The sequence below is a fragment of the Mytilus edulis genome, chromosome 12, assembly GCF_963676685.1.
Source record: "Mytilus edulis chromosome 12, xbMytEdul2.2, whole genome shotgun sequence".
Taxonomy (NCBI): Eukaryota; Metazoa; Mollusca; class Bivalvia; order Mytilida; family Mytilidae; genus Mytilus; species Mytilus edulis.
The window spans coordinates 46,004,027-46,021,283 of record NC_092355.1 but is presented as its reverse complement, the minus strand read 5'-3'; the positions used below and the strand labels follow the sequence as shown (position 1 = coordinate 46,021,283).

Sequence of the window (17,257 nt, the reverse complement as noted above, 5' to 3'; positions counted from 1 at the left end):
CCTCACCCTTAAATTAAATTACGTTACGTATTTCATCCTATATTATATAGATAGATCAATTCATTAACCAATCATTTGGAATAAGCTTTCATCCCTTTGTAAAAAAGTTCCTTTTTGCTATTTGGAAGCTCCCAGATTCAGAAAGAGGGACGAAAGATACCAGAGGGACAGTCAAACTCATAAATCGAAAATAAACTGACAACACCATGGCTAAAAATGAAAAGGACAAACAATAGTAAACATAACACAACATATATAGAAAACTAAAGAATAAACAACACGAACCCCACCAAAAACTAAGGATGATCTCAAGTGCTCCGGAAGGGTAAGCAGATCCTGCTTCACATGTGGCACCCGTCGTGTTGCTTATGAGATAACAAATCCGGTAAATAGTCTAATTTGGTAGGTCACATTTATGAAAGGGAAGGGGATTGAGGTTACAACGTAAGGAACATATCCGATATCATTTGTGAAACGGTTATTTCATAACGGTCAACCAACTCGTGATTGCGTCGGTAAAATTTACGAAGAGATGATTTAAACTTCACCATTTGGAAATCTTGATTTAATAGCTTCCTTGTAAGCAACAACCCTGTATCAAGAAAATCATTATAGGGAATGCAAGCACGGGAATATTGTATCAATTAAGATATATGTGATATAGATACAATGGATAAGCGTTGATTCTTGAAAAAGAAACCATGAGCCCGCAGGGCGAATGGTTTGTTTTTCATTAATCAATGCTTATCCATTGTATCTATTACTTAAACTATTGTGATAATGTCTTTTCAAAATTAAAGCCTATTCTTAATTAGAAGGTATTGTAAGTGAGTTTAAATAACCATGTTATCGTGACAAACGATCAGTCAGGAGTCTACTTCGTCACAATTATCTCCCCATTACGCCAGTTCATTTTCACAATCGTAGAAATGGAAGCCATTGTAGGGATGACGCGCTACCAATATTGCTCTTGGAAACCGATAAATTTATCCACATTGCACCATTACGATCCTTATATGTTAGTTGTATTTTAAAAGACGAATGTATCAACTAGCTAATGAGCATCAGTTAATAATCTTGTCTGCATTGATTCAACTTAAAACTATTGTCTGATCGGTTGTCAGGTGGAATTTTCGAACATTCATAAACATTTAAAAAAATTCTAATTAAATATTTCGTGGAACACTAGATTTTTTTAGTCAAAAAATTAGAATTTTTCGAAGATATGCATTTTCATCATCCAACTTGAAAGACTGTCGTCAAGTACTTTCAGTAAAAAAAAATAGCTATTCGAACACACCTTCTCTGATTTTGTGACTCATTAGATAGGTATTTCACTTGACCCATATATTTTATCTTTAAATCACCACAATTATTTGTACACTTTAATTTAAACTATAATTGTACTGCTCCTCTGGGCGTCTTGATTGACAAATAAAAATTGTTGTTGTTGTTGTTGTTCTTTTAGTACTGAGATTCTTTTGTGTTATAAAGTCAACCTGTAGCTTTAATATATAAAAATGATAGAATCTGAAGCGAGACGATGTATGAAATAGTCTTACTTTGTACGATATCAAGACAAAATACTCAACTCAAACACGCCCTAACATAAAAAGGTGTATTCGATTTTCTTTTTTTGTTACCCATTTTTTGGAATTTTTTCTTCAGTCACATAATGAAAGGGCAGACACGAAAATTACTGAACTAATAGATTGATATGTTTTCCGTCCGTGGTTTTTTTTTCATAAAAATCGGAGGTTATGCATTTTCTTCATCCAACTTGAAAGATACCCATGTCGTCGACTTGATATCTAATTGTTCTGCTTAACTATGTACTAGATAAATTGAAAACTTATGCAAATGGTGTTTTTAAAATAAAAAAACCTCGTAATTGAGAAGAAAACTGCAATTTTGTTTGTTTCTATTAACTTTTAAAAATTTGGTCACTATAGTAAACAATACAGTAAACATTTATCGCCTTCTCTAACAAAGAGCTTCGATTCTTTTGTTCTATTTCAACCTGGTTTCCGACTGCGATGCATTACAATAAATTATATATTACAATTAAATGGTTAAAACAATACAAATACATGTTTTACACAATACGTCTGCCCTTTAAGATTTTCATTTATCAGGCATCTGAACATTATATGTTTTGACAAAATGAGACATATTTGATCTTATTTCTAATAAAATTGAGAATGAAAATGGGGAATGTGTCAAAGCCGGGGACAACAACTTGACAAAAAACATATATATAGCATATATATATAAAGCATGTGTCCGTAATTTCTAACAAGAAGTCTTATTTAAGGCACATCACGATTTTCTAGCATAAGGATTTGCGAATAAACAGATAAAATCATACTTTATTGGTTTATAAAACAAAAATGGACACCTATAATGTAAACATTTTCGTTTCAAACATGTGGAATAGCTAACAATGATCCGATAATAAACGACCAAACTCGCTTTTATTAAACAAAATATCCGGATTCGACTCCCAGTGCAGGCATATATAAAATACCAAAATTAATGGTAAGTTTTTAAAATAATTCCATTACTGAACAAATATCAGTAACCTTAATGTAATTAGGCACACAAAGGAAACAAAAGAATATAAAATGGTGAGTCCATTTCAGCGACGGATTAAGGAAGCGTTGATTCTAGAAAAAGAATCCACGGTAAATAAATAGGCTGACGTCACCACAATGGTTTAAATACACCGTATGCATGTGCTGCTGGAATATTTCTACTTAGAAATGGAAAGTTCACAATTGGAAAGCTGAAATCATCTCTTTTGTCGTACAGTTTTGTTTTCAATCGACCCTCATTGTCAATTTCTAGATGTAAGTCAAGATATGAGGCCGACTTAACTGTATCTGTTGTATCCTTTATCTCTAGTTCAATGGGATAACCTTAATGTAATTAGGCACACAAAGGAAACAAAAGAATATAAAATGGTGAGTCCATTTCAGCGACGGATTAAGGAAGCGTTGATTCTAGAAAAAGAATCCACGGTAAATAAATAGGCTGACGTCACCACAATGGTTTAAATACACCGTATGCATGTGCTGCTGGAATATTTCTACTTAGAAATGGAAAGTTCACAATTGGAAAGCTGAAATCATCTCTTTTGTCGTACAGTTTTGTTTTCAATCGACCCTCATTGTCAATTTCTAGATGTAAGTCAAGATATGAGGCCGACTTAACTGTATCTGTTGTATCCTTTATCTCTAGTTCAATGGGATAACCTTAATGTAATTAGGCACACAAAGGAAACAAAAGAATATAAAATGGTGAGTCCATTTCAGCGACGGATTAAGGAAGCGTTGATTCTAGAAAAAGAATCCACGGTAAATAAATAGGCTGACGTCACCACAATGGTTTAAATACACCGTATGCATGTGCTGCTGGAATATTTCTACTTAGAAATGGAAAGTTCGACATAGTCACCAAATTTTGGCAAAAAGAAAGTGCACAATTCGTTCTCATTGGAATGCCGATAGTCTGTTGAAAAGACGTCCTCCGAACGTAACAAATATGTTGTCAATCAAGAAATCAAGCATCTTGATAATGTCAGATTCAGAAAATATTTTGTTAGAATCAGAGTGATCCTTTACAAAGTAGGATTTATCCCTTCCTAAGACAAGATACTTGTATCTTCGTTGGTCATTCATTTTTATGAAACAAAGCAATACCAACTCGTTCAATTTGTCTTTTAGTTTGGAATGTGGAATACTTGTATAAAGTGTAGAAAAGTCAAATGTTTGTACTCTAAAAGATCTTTGGAATTTTTAAATATCTACATTTGATTCACGCCACCTCTAAAATAGGCAGTTTCACAATAACTGAACAGTTTATTCCTAAGTATGTGTAGTTCTGTTCACTTTCTAAAGTCTGGTTTCCTAAGGATATTTTAATATTTTTATAAAGTCGTAAAACTTTGTTCCAACACCTATACATTTAAGTTTATAAAAAAGGTTGAGATTAAAATCTACAAAGCAATGCTTCGAATTATTTTTCACAAATTTTTGAATGATGGTATTAAACACCAACATATGGTCTGTTGTGTGACATCCTTTAGTAAAACCAATTTGCTCACTACTAATTAGAACTAGATTTTAAAATTTTTGTTAACATGTTAAAATTAAATTAAATAACTTGCCTATGTTATCTGCAATGGTTATGTCCCTGTAGTTTGCTGGATCATGTTTAGAGCCAGACTTGTGTAGGGTGATAAAGGCCTGGCCCTTGTCCCATAATGTTGGGTAAATACTACTTGAAAAGAGTGTTTGTATTAGAGGGATTCAATCGGTTTGGCTATATTTTATCATTTCATTCGAAATCATGCTTAATCCACTTGATTTATAATTCTTAAGACCTTTTATTATAACCCACACTATCGGTATAAGGGGCGGATCCATGTTTTTAAAATAAAAACTAAAATACACAATTTGAACAACAACAAAAAGTAGGTGCAAAATGACATATCATCAAGAATCTGGGAAAGTTTTATGAAACTATAATAAGTGGTTTAGGAGGAGTTGCGGATACAATATGGGTATCCCCTATTTTAAGGCAATGGCAAAGTCCATATTTTTCTAATAGAAACCCAAAAAATGATTTTGAACAAAAACAAAATAAGAGGTGCAAAATGTCATCATATGTTTAATAATCTGAGAGAGTTTCATTTTGTTCTGATAAGTGGTAAAGGAGGATATGCGGATACAAAGTTACAACACTGTTTGTGAAATTGTTGCATTAAAGAAAGTTTCATTTTAATAAACATTTTAATTTGGTTGCCAGACACAGTATTGTCTCTTACGCTAGTATTGATCTATACTCCAATATATAGTGGTTTCAATTCAGACGTGTTATTGTGTTTCATTTCATGTTTAGTCATGTTAAACACTGTATGATTGAAAAAAAACACCTTGTGTATTATAAAGTTACCATCATCTCCAAACTATTTTGATTGACAGTTACCACCATCCCATCTTGGAGTTACCATCATCAACGCATTTTTAATGTGTTCGATTTTCTCAGTAACGGAAAACTGTTTAAGGTTAATATTTTACAGACTCGTTGCAAATGTTAATAACCAAATACGGGGATTCCCCTCCGCCATATTGGGATCGTGGTAACTTCAGTTACCATCATCCACTTGTCAACAGTGAGTTTGGTAGTGACCTTAACGATAGATATATATGGGACTGTCACTTTCATATAGGGTCGAGTTTCATATGCAAATTACTGACCCCAAATAAAACACAGTATAACGAATTTACTTAACATGAGGAATTAAGAAGTAGAAAATCTTGATATTCTAATTTTTAACAATAACTTTCTTTTATTGCAAGTAAGAAAGTCGGCAACTGTAATTTATGTTTACGTCTAAAAACACTTACACATTTCAATTATGCATGTTTACAATGTATATTACTCGAAAACAACACCGTTTGTTACGGAACGTAACTGCATGGATATTGAAAATAAACCACGCCCACTGGCCGTGTTTTTATTACAAAACACGCCTTTTGAAAAAATACTAGATATAAGATAATGTATCATATATTTCTCAAACATAACTTTTAACGTTAGAGACCAATACCTCTTTATACTTCATTTAAAGGAATAGCCACAACCATAACTTAGTTTTTTCTAAACTCTTTATGTTATTTTAATGCAGTTGGGATAGGTTCTAACTTGTCAGAACTGCAATATTAATTTGTTGCATAATTTTTACACCCTTTAACTATGAAAAAATACGACTGCCAACGGAAGAATGCTCAAAAACTATTCCAAAGCAAAACACCATGACCAGTTCAATGATAGCACTGTCAGAATCTGTTGTAAAGTAGAACCGTTGTAATTTGATAATACCAGCATTCTGATCGTCATTTGAAACAAGGGTCGTAAGCTGAATTTTCCCCCTGAAATTCATATTTTTCAGAACAATTATCAAATGAAAAAACACGGTCTTTCATATATGTTTTAACTCTGTTCTTCCTGTATGCTTACAGTTTATATTTAACAAACATATTTATATAAATAACGCTTTCAGGTAGAAGTGATATACTTTTTTATTAAAGGAGCTAGTTATATATCCTTCTTAGAAAGACAATTATACAGGTCGAAAAGCTCTTTGTAGTGTGAATTACTAGGTGAATATTTGACTTACACATTGACCCAATCAATTTCTGGATTGTTTTATAACCTAACATTATCGTTCGTATGATATGATAAATAACCATAGTATTTGGTTTGCTAATTATTTCAATTTTTACACACTCGTATATCTACAATAATTCATAGAGTTATATGAAAGAAAAAAACAATATATTAATTGGTAATAACATTAAAAAAAAAGAAACAATACTCAATAAATACACATTAACAGTAAAATGTGCATCACAGAATATTTTCTTTGATATGATTTAAAAAATAATAATAAAAAGAGAAACGATAGATAAATAACCTGTTTTTTTATGTCCTCAATGTTCTTCGGTTTCGTACTTAATTTGGGCTTTTTAGCTTTTTTGATTCGAAAGTTACTTGTAATTCTTTTTCAGACACAATACGCGTCTGGTGTACAAACTTTTAATAGTGATATCTATGATGAGTTTATTCAGGACTAACATAGAGAAGTTGTCATAGGATAAATATCTATATAAAGAAGGAAAGCAAGAAAATAATAACAAACACATAATTAAAATAAACGAAGACAAAAAAGAAGACAAATACATAACATCAGTTACAGTAGTAAAAATGAAAAAGATATTTCAATGAATAAACAAATTGAATTTAAGAATTAAAAAAAAAAATTAAATCAATACATTGAAATAATACATAAAAATCATATTCTTTGCGACAGATAAAAACAACAACAACTGTGACCTTCAAGGTATACCATATACAATGTACTTGCCAATATACATCACGTATTATGTGAGAACCTTGGATAATACCTACGAGGAATGGCATTATTCGACTAACGAAAGCTATATTGTCTTCAGCAAAATATACTGACAGTCTTTTTTTTCGATTTCATAGCACATCTAAACATTTGTATTATAAGGAATGTATCATGGTGTATGCCTTTTTGTGCTTCTTCGTTACATTTGTTGTTTTTACAGTGATTAAGATGATAACACAATGTTGACTGCAGTACCCCTATTTTGGACATTTTTAACTATTGTGTCTGTTTGTTTTGTTCACGCATCGGTGACAATATAATGGAATGTGATACGACTGTCATACAAGTGAGAGGTTTAGCTAGCTATAAAACAAGGTTCAATCCACCATGTTTTACATTTGAAAATGCCTGTACCAAGTCAGGAATATGACAGTTCTTGTCCATTCGTTTTTGATGCGTTTTGTTATTTGATTTTGCCGTGTGATAATGGACTTTCCGAATTGATTTTCCTCTGAGTTCAGTATTTTGGTGATTTTACTTTTTCATTAATTCAAATAGTATCCAACAAGTTTACATCAACTGTTTACCTTTATGGAACATTTCATTTTCTATTTTGGATGATATTTATTTTGCTCAAATTTTAGTTTTCCGTGAAATGATTATGTTCTTTTCATATTTTATGATGGTATGATATTTAGCCCCTTAAGTGAGGGATTGGGCTGGATATTTATACAATGAAGACATAATCTTCTAATCTGTTTAATTGAGGTCTGTAGATGGCATGTCATGAACTGCTAGTTGTCCTTTGTTAATGTATGTGTCATTTTGTTTAGGTTTTTTTGTTACCTTTTCTGACATCGGACCCAGACTTCTTTTAAACTGAGTTGTACTGTGATTATTGCTGTGGTTTTTTTTACATTGGCTAGTTGAGAGTTGATATATCACAAAACATGTTTAACCGCGCCGCATTTTTGCGCCTGTCCTTAGTCACGAGCCTCTAGTCTTGTATGGTTTTTAATTTCAGTTCATTAATATATTTCGGATATTAGTATGACGTCAATTATCTTTATTAAATTAGGCCGTTAGTTTTCTCGTTTGAATTGTTTTACATTGTCTATTCGGGGCTTTTTATAGCTTACTATGCGATATGGGATTTGCTCATTGTTGAAGGCCGTACGGTGATCTATAGTTGTTTATTTCTCTGTCATTTGGTCTCTTTTGGAGTGCTGTCTCATTGGCAATCATGCCACATCTTCTTTTTTATAGTACACATTGTGTTCTGCTCTTTGGTCGGGTTGTTGTCTCTTTGCCACTTTCCCCATTTCCATTCTAAATTTTATAAGACGTGTATGTCTTTTTTCGTCTGCTGGCGTTCGGTCATGGTGTTGTGTGAACTACTACGATTCTCAATTTAAGTTGACCACACCATATTATATATGCATGTATTTATCCAATGCTTTATGAAAGTTTTTTTTATATAATGGTGTTTACCTTATGGTATATTCTTGCTTTGATTTGGATGATGGATATTCGAAATATGTTGCTATCTTCCGTCAAAGTATTTTGAAAAGAATTCAATATTGAGTCGCACCATTGTATTGTCTCATCCAACATTTCTAATGCTTCAGTCTCGATAAGAATTAATTCTAGCAAATCCCAGGGCAACGCTTCTGATTTTTCCTCGTGTATTTCGCCAGTGATAAGTTTATCAATATCCAATACGTAAGTCGTTCGGAGACGCAACAAAGATCGAACAGCTCCCTGTAAATCATATTCTATTGGCCAATCGTCACAGTCTTCTTTAAACTTGTTATAAGCAGAAGCGAAATCTGAAAAAATACATTTGACTTCAATTTCTTACTGCTTACACGAAAATTGATAAGAAGGGATATATGATATGAAGTATGAGTTCCTGACACAAACCTAAAGCAAGGAAACAGCGGTGTTATTATTGTTCTATCTTTCTGAACCTTTTTTCTGCTAAAGCACACTATGTTCGACATTTGAACATTCTTCACTTTAATTATATATATATTTCAAAATATAAAATAACTACTATACAAGAGAAACATGAATCAAAAATTATATTTTCCGGATGACAGGTTTGAATATTGTTCAATTCAATATCGTTGTAATGCACGGAACCTTTATACAATTTTTGCTATTAGTATTACACAATAGTATAAGCCTTCATAAACTAAACATATAGATACCCAATACATTCGAGGATTTCCAATTTTCATTTCTATTAAACAAACGCCAACTTATGGTTTTAGTTTTGTAATAACATTATTGTGCTATAAATAAATTTTTGAACATTGAACGAACTATAATTTAGACGAAGTGTGATATAGAAAATCGACATTAAAAGTACTTCTTTGAAAGTAAGAAACAGAAACAAAAATATTACTAGTATTAGATTCAAACAATATTTAGCTCGAGAAAACAATTACGATAGAAAAAAACTTTCATGTCAGGTATCAGGTTCTAACTGTTAATGCTACCAACGAGTAAAAGATCACGGCTATGAGCAGATTGATTTAAACAATTAAACAGTAAACCTAGTTAAACATCCAAACTTAAAGCATTACTTATCCTTCGCGTGCAAATAGTTAATTTTGGTTGTATTAAAGTAATATAGTTGCCTTAATCTTGGTTATATGAAATGTTTAACAGCTAGGATTAAAGTTTACTCTCTGAACAAATGCATAATCAACCTGCAACAGATGTTTAAAATATTACGTCATATATAACTTTTGTTAATTTGTTGAATGCCTAAATATAGACGTGAACCGTGAATATTTGTATTTTCCCGCGGTTGGTATAGTAAAGCGGGAAAATATTGTATTGTCGTTACGTTTTCATAAATATTCATAAGGCATGACAAAATTGTCCAATCAGAAGTTGAATTTTGTCTTACGATATATTGGTGTTTTTCAAGCGCTTCACTTTCTAGCCGTCGTTCAACATAGTAAGCTGCATAGACGCCGATATTCAACAAACTATACGTGCCGAAGTGCATAATGCTGTACAAAACACCCAAGAAAAGTTATTGGACAATATGACAACCTTACTAGAGTCTCGTTTAGACGGTTTCCAAAGAAGAATTCAGGAAAACCAGAAATCCTTGTCAGACACACAGAGAGCCAAGATAGATGAAAATATGTCCGACACATATAAGTTCCGCAAAAGAGGTAATGAAGAGCAGTACAAACACAACCACAAAGTATTCGTGAAGATGAGGGAGGCCACAACCGAGATGGAAGCAGACAATTGTTAACAACGCGAAACGGAAGATAACTGAAGGTATGGACATTATCAAGAACAGACAAAAGCTAATAAAATTAGCTGATTCGTCAGACGCAGGGTGGCGGGTAGTAGCTGAGTATATTGCTAATCCTTTGGCTGAGAATTCCGAGGACGAAAGAAAAATGTACAAAGCACAGTCACGGGCAGATACCAAGATGAAAAAAGAAAAACTGAAAAAACGTACAGACCAAAGGACAACTCCATACAACAAAACAACGACATCAAATTCTACGGAAAGTCAGTCGATACCTGTTAATGTCAGCAGTGGATTTGGAAGACCTGGGAGATGCTTTTATTGTCACGAGAATGGGCATTGGATAAGGCAGTGTCCAAAAGCCACAACAGAACAAAAGAATAAGATAAGTATAAATAGTACTTACAATTTTAGTCGCATAGAATCGAGCGCACCTCTGTCACGGTTGGTAATCTACACACGCAGAACATTTGGTTCTGCAATAAAAACCGTGAGAGGATTTTCCGGTTGTGCTTGAGTGGAGTAATTGTCACCGCTTCAAAAGGTATGTACATTTCTAAATCTCAATTTTCTTATTCAACTGATCAAAATATTGAAAATCGGAGAATGTCATGCTGTGGTGAATACTTTAACGAAGAGATACATGTATCATTTACTGTTGTACGTAGAGTTGAACTCCTACAAAATCAGTTGTCCCACAAGAAATTGCCTAAAAAAGTGACATTTCAATTTTGAAATGGTTCTATTTACAGACCTACAAGTTCAAATTTAGGTTTTTTTCGGGCAATGGGTATGAATGTTGTTTTTGGCGGCGTGTGTGCTGTCCTGTGTTGATAGACGTCTTAATAATTCCAAAAACAACATTTTTCCGTGAGGCCATGCGTGAGGGGATCGGTTCTGATTGAGGACATCGTGAATGCGTGAGGGGAAGTACAAACATTTTTTTTTTAATCTTTGGCTTTGTGACTTTTATTGACTCAATAAATGTGATCAATGCTGATTAAAAGCACAGATTTATCCTTATACTTTAATAGATGTAAACTGATCACTGATTCAATGAAATCAAACTATTAATTGTTTGTTCAATTTCAGAAAATGCCATTGTTCAAAGGAAAAAGGAAAAGAGGACTGAAATTGACTCTCTACAAAAAGCCATGGAGATACAAGTTATCCCCGCCCTCGAAGCGAACTAAACCCTCTGGGAGTAGTCCTGTCGTCAAATATACGTCACAGAGATCACCACATATATCTAAGAAAATGATATCGCCTATGAAAACTTATTATTTGTTTAAATAAGTCTGGACATTGAGTCTCAAGCACGAGAAAACCGATCCCCGCGAAAATGTGACCGGACGAACAAGTTATATATAATACATAAAAATAGTAAAACGCGAATTTACGATGACCCATAACGTTACAGTACAACATAAGAACGAACTATAAAAATCAGTTGAAAAAAGCTTAATTAAGATTCATGTTATACACATTTACGAAAGGAGTTATCTCCCCTAAAATAGTTTATTCAAAAAAAAAGATGATTCTAAAAACACAAAATTTGATATGTGAATAAATTCTAACTATTGAATTGCAAATATGTCTCCAAATTTGCAGATGTGGGCAAATAATCGGTTTAGTTTTTACTTGTAGCAAGAAAAAAAAATCGTTGACAACATTTTTTGTCTTCATTCTTCGTGAAACATATTATTAAACCTAGGTTCCTACAATTATTTCAAAATCCAATCTCGTAAACTTTTTTAAGCACACTCACATATGTGTTTTGTCATGAACAATGTATCCAAATTTAGGTAAGTTTCAACGACTGATAGCTTGAATATAAAGATAAGATTTGTACCTCCCCTCACGCATTCACGATGTCCTCAATCAGAACCGATTACCTCACGCATGACTTCATGAAAAAATTTAGTTTTTGGAATTATTAAGATGTTTATCAACGGCGGACAGCGCACACGCCGCCAAAAACAACATGCATACCCATTGCCCGAAAAAAAAACTAAATTTGAACTTGTAGGTCTGTAAATAGAACCATTTCAAAATTGAAATGTCACTTTTTTTAGGCAATTTCTTGTGGGACAACTGATTTTGTAGGAGTTCAACTCTACGTACAACAGTAAATGATACATGTATCTCTTCGTTAAAGTATTCACCACAGCATGACACTCTCCGATTTTCAATATTTTGATCAGTTGAATAAGAAAATTGAGATTTAGAAATGTACATACCTTTTGAAGCGGTGACAATTACTCCACTCAAGCACAACCGGAAAATCCTCTCACGGTTTTTATTGCAGAACCAAATGTTCTGCGTGTGTAGATTACCAGCCGTGCTAATGTATGTCAAGGTAACGGTACAGGTGTAGGGTATTTAAAAGAAAAGGTAGACTCGTGGAAAGAGATAGGTGCTACAATTTTCGTTGTTGATATAATAGAAAACGGATATAAAATACCATTTAGCACAGTACCTCGAGAAACAGAATTAGAAAACAATAAAACTGCACTAGACAACTCTTATTTTGTCGCCAATGAGATAGAGAAACTTTTTGAAAAAGGTTGCATACGTCGAGTGAAAAGTAAAAGAGGAACGAAAGATACCAAAGGGGCAGTCAAACTCATAAATCTTAAACAAACTGACAATGCCATGGCTAAAAATGAAAAAAGACAAACAGAAAAACAATAGTACACATGACACAACATAGAAAACTAAAGAATAAACAACACGAACCCCACCAAAAACTAGGGGTGATCTCAGGTGCTCCGGAATGGTAAGTAGATCCTGCTTCACATGTGGCACCCGTCGTGTTGCTTATGTGATTACAAATCCGGTAAATATTCTAATTCGGTAGGTCACATTCATGAAAGGGAAGGGGATTGTAGTTACGACGTAAAGAACATATCCGATATCATTTGTGAAACGGTTATTCCATAACGGTCAACCAACTCGTGATGGCGTCCGTAAAATTTACGAAGGGATGATTTCAACTTCACCATTTGGAACTCTTGATTTAATAGCTTCCTTGTGAGCAGTAAACCTCACGTTGTCAATCCATTAACTGTAGCAAATAATAAAGGCTCAAAATTAAGATTGGTTTTAGATGCGAGGCATTTAAACCCACATATTGTAAAATTCAAACACAAGTATGAAGACGCAACAACTGCCAGACAGTTGTTCGAGAAGGGAAGCTATGTATTTTCCTACGATTTAAAAAGTGCATATCACCACATAAACTTTTTTAGGTTTCAAATGGGCAAATGAATACTATGAGTATAATGTTTTGCCATTCGGGTTATCCTCTACTGGGTATATATTTAGCAAAGTAATGAGAGAGATCGTTAAACATTGGAGAGGTAGAGGCATAAAAATCGTTATGTATTTGGACGATGGCCTAGGTGGAGGTAACAGTTTTGATAGTGCTTTAGAATCAAGTAAAGCAATCAAATCCGATTTAGAAAGGTTTGGATTTGTTTTGGCACATGAGAAATGCAACTGGTTGCCAGTTCAAACGTTAGAATGGTTAGGTTTTTTATGGGACATGTCGGAAGGGGTTTTAAGACTCACAGAGAAACGCATAACTAAATTGAAAGGCATTTGGTTATTTTCATTTACCAGTTTAGAGGTGGTATTAGGCTATTCAGAGTAAAATTTGTGGCCAGTATTGTAGGCCAAATCATATCTATGCAGGCAGTATTAGGTGATCAGGCATGATTAAGAACTAGATATTTATATGAATCTATATTGAATAGAGCAAGTTGGAATGCTAAAGTACTAGTTAGTACCGAAGCACTTAAAGAGTGCACATTTTGGCTACAAAATATATGTAGTTTAAACGAGACAGGATCTCAATTGTGTCAGTTGACATTTAATGAAGATCAAGATTATCACTTGTTCTGTGATGTATCTGGCAAGGGTTTTGGTGGTCATTTGAACGCAGGTTCAAAGGACGAACCGTTGGAAATGTTTGGAAGTTGGTCAGTAAATGAACAAAACAAAAGCTCAACTTGGCGAGAGCTAGTAGCTGTAAAGAGAGTATTACACAATTTTACAAATGTGATAAAGGATAAAATCATTCGGGTATACACAGACAACAAAAACGTAACGCACATACTCAGAGTCGGAAGCCGAAAAGCATCACTACATGAAAATGTGATGCAAATACATGAAATTTGTAAGAATCAATAAATTAAATTAAGTTCTGTTTGGATTCCACGTGAACAAAACACACACGCTGACATGTTAAGTAGACGGTCCGATTGTGATGATTGGGAGGTGCAAGACGAAATATTTACATATCTAGATCACTTGTGGGGTCCGCATAACGCCGATAGGTTTGCACATGACTACAACACCAAGTGTAAGCATTTCAATTCAAAATATTGGTGTCCAGGAACATCAGGTATTGACGCTTTCACAGTTGATTGGAAAGGTAAAAATAATTGGCTTGTACCACCACCAAATTTGATTCATAAAGTGTTAAACAAATTAAAACAAGAAAAATGCAATGCTACTTTAGTTATACCAGAGTGGACCTCTGCACCGTACTGGCCTATGTTAATAGATGAGAAAGGGAACATGAAAGTTTTCATAGTTGCACACATTTTTTTTCAGGGAGAAAACTTGACCAAGGAAGGCCGCGGTCAAAGCGGAATATTTGGACAACAATTTCTGAAATTTAGATTGATTGGTTTACGACTACAATTTTAGATCAAAATATTTATGATTATTCTTTTTTTAACAGGGACAAAATTAGATCGTACAGTAAAGGAGGCCATTAGAAATAGCGGCATCGATGGTGACAGTTATCTTTATGGGCTTTATCCAAAAATGTGCGAACTTTTAATAAACAGCAGAAGTGACAACACAGTCAAATCTTATTTTAATGCTTTTAAAAGATGAGAACGTTTCATATCTCTCCATGGACATGTTGTTTTACCAGCTCAACCAGTGCACGTCACACTTTACCTTACAGACACAACGGTTCCACTTATCATCCGGTGTATAATGCAATATTTGGTATAAAATGGGCACACGAAATCAACAGTTTAAAAGATCCTACCACAAACACTTTTGTTACTTCAATACTTGAATCGTCTGAAAGAGTTGCGCCAAAGAAGACTAACAAGAAAGATCCAGTAACTACAGACGTTTTGATAGAACTTTGTGATAATTTCAAAGATTGTTCTGACCTACTTGTGTTAAGAGATTTGACTATGATGCTACTGTGTTTTGCAGGTTTCCTTAGATACGATGAACTTAGTTCTTTGCGTTTCCTTGACATTGATAAACAAGATTCTTTTCTGATTTTACATATAACTAAGAGCAAAACTGACCAATACAGGCAAAGCAATGAGGTTATAATAGCAAAAGGTTCTACAATCGCATGTCTCTATAATATGTTAGTTAAATACACACGTTTAGCTGGTTTTAGTAGTCATGAGAATACATTTTTATTTCGTCCTATCTACAGGTCAGGAGAGTTGTGTAAATTGATAAATAAGGATAAGAAACTCAGTTACACGGCGGCTAGGGAGTGTCTTCTTAAGAGAATTTGAATTATTCGTCCTGGTTGTAACATAGGTCTTCACTCGTTCAGATCAGGTGGTGCCACAGTGGCTGCTAACGCAGACGTTAGCGACAGGTGTTTGAAAAAACACGGCAGATGGAAATCTGACTCGAGAAAAGATGGTTATATCGTAGACTCCATAGAAAAACGTTTGAAAATTTCTCAAGTTTTAGGTTTATAGTTTCATATTTTGGATCGTGTACCCTTTCTTTGTATATTTCTATCACGTTCGACGGGCTGTCGGCAAATTAATATTTGTGTTTTAGTTATATTTAGTCATGGAGTAGAGGTAATACATAATAAATTCCAACTGATTAAGAATGAAAAAGATAAATATGAGATCATCGCATTGAAATTCCGTAGACCCATTGTCAAAACGTAAAACATACAGCTGTTTTACCAGGAATGAGTTCAGCTAGAGGGTTAAAAACAAATAGTGGAATCTCAAACGATAATCAACTGGAAACTAACGTCGCTCGTGGTTTGTCGATTTCGAATCCTCTACCTCTTATAAATTATTTTGAATTAAAGCAAATCCTTCATAAGATGAAAGTTTACTCGTAAAGATGTCTGATTGTATGGTAAGTGAACGTTTACTCGTAAAGATGTCTGATTGTATGGTAAGTGAACGTTTACTCGTAAAGATGTCTGATTGTATGGTAAGTGAACGTTTACTCGTAAAGATGTCTGATTGTATGGTAAGTCATCAGTCATAGGAAACACTCTCAGATGTACGCATTAAATCCCAAAGTCAGTGGCTGGTCCAGGTCCCGTTGTCATTAACAACACCCCAAATGTTGCTTTTGATATGAGCGTCACTGATGAGTCTTATATAGACGAAACGCGCGTCTGGCGTACTAAATTATAATCCTGGTACCTTTGATAACTATTATGGAATAGCTTACCAGACCACTTCAGGACTGCTAACAGCTTCTCACATTTTAAGAGTCTTGTTCAGTCCTGGAGTGGAACAGAATGTTTTTGCTCTGCCTGTAGATAACTAATGTGTTGCAATATTGATGCTTTTTATGCTGCATTAACAGCTTGCTTTGCAACTGAAATTTTTGTTTTTTAATATTTAAAATTTGAAAGATTTGAAATTTTTACTTTATAAATCATAAATTATTTGAAAAATAATTTTTAACAGAAATTTTTAAAAAAACTAGTGCTTCATATATATGTTTTGGTATTTTGCAAGATACATGTATATGCTATTTGCTTAGAGTTAATTTTTGGTGCTGCTTTTTATTATTTATTGCATACTGCATGCCTTGTTTTATTTGTTATTGCATATGTTTTTATATTCGGTGAATAGCTCATTAGAGCTTATGTTTGTATTGTTTGTCAATATGCCGAATCCAAATAAAGTTTTACTTACTTACTTACTTTGGATGCCTATGTTGATTATTTAAACCTGTCAGTGTTGATTACCATTCCATTCCCTTCTCTAACAATTTTCAAATTCCTTAAAGGAGTTTAG

The 17,257-nt window shown here is 33.6% G+C and overlaps 1 protein-coding gene across 1 annotated transcript in view; it reads right to left on the bottom strand.

Annotated features, from left to right (window-relative positions):
• The window catches only part of LOC139498620 (prolyl 4-hydroxylase subunit alpha-1-like), a 55,338-nt gene that overhangs the window by 34,566 nt on the left and 3,515 nt on the right, over positions 1-17,257 (bottom strand). Inside the window, exon 3 of the mRNA XM_071287097.1 lies at positions 8,411-8,748. Coding sequence (XP_071143198.1) covers positions 8,411-8,748 — 338 coding nt within the window. The remainder of the gene's footprint in view (positions 1-8,410; positions 8,749-17,257) is intronic.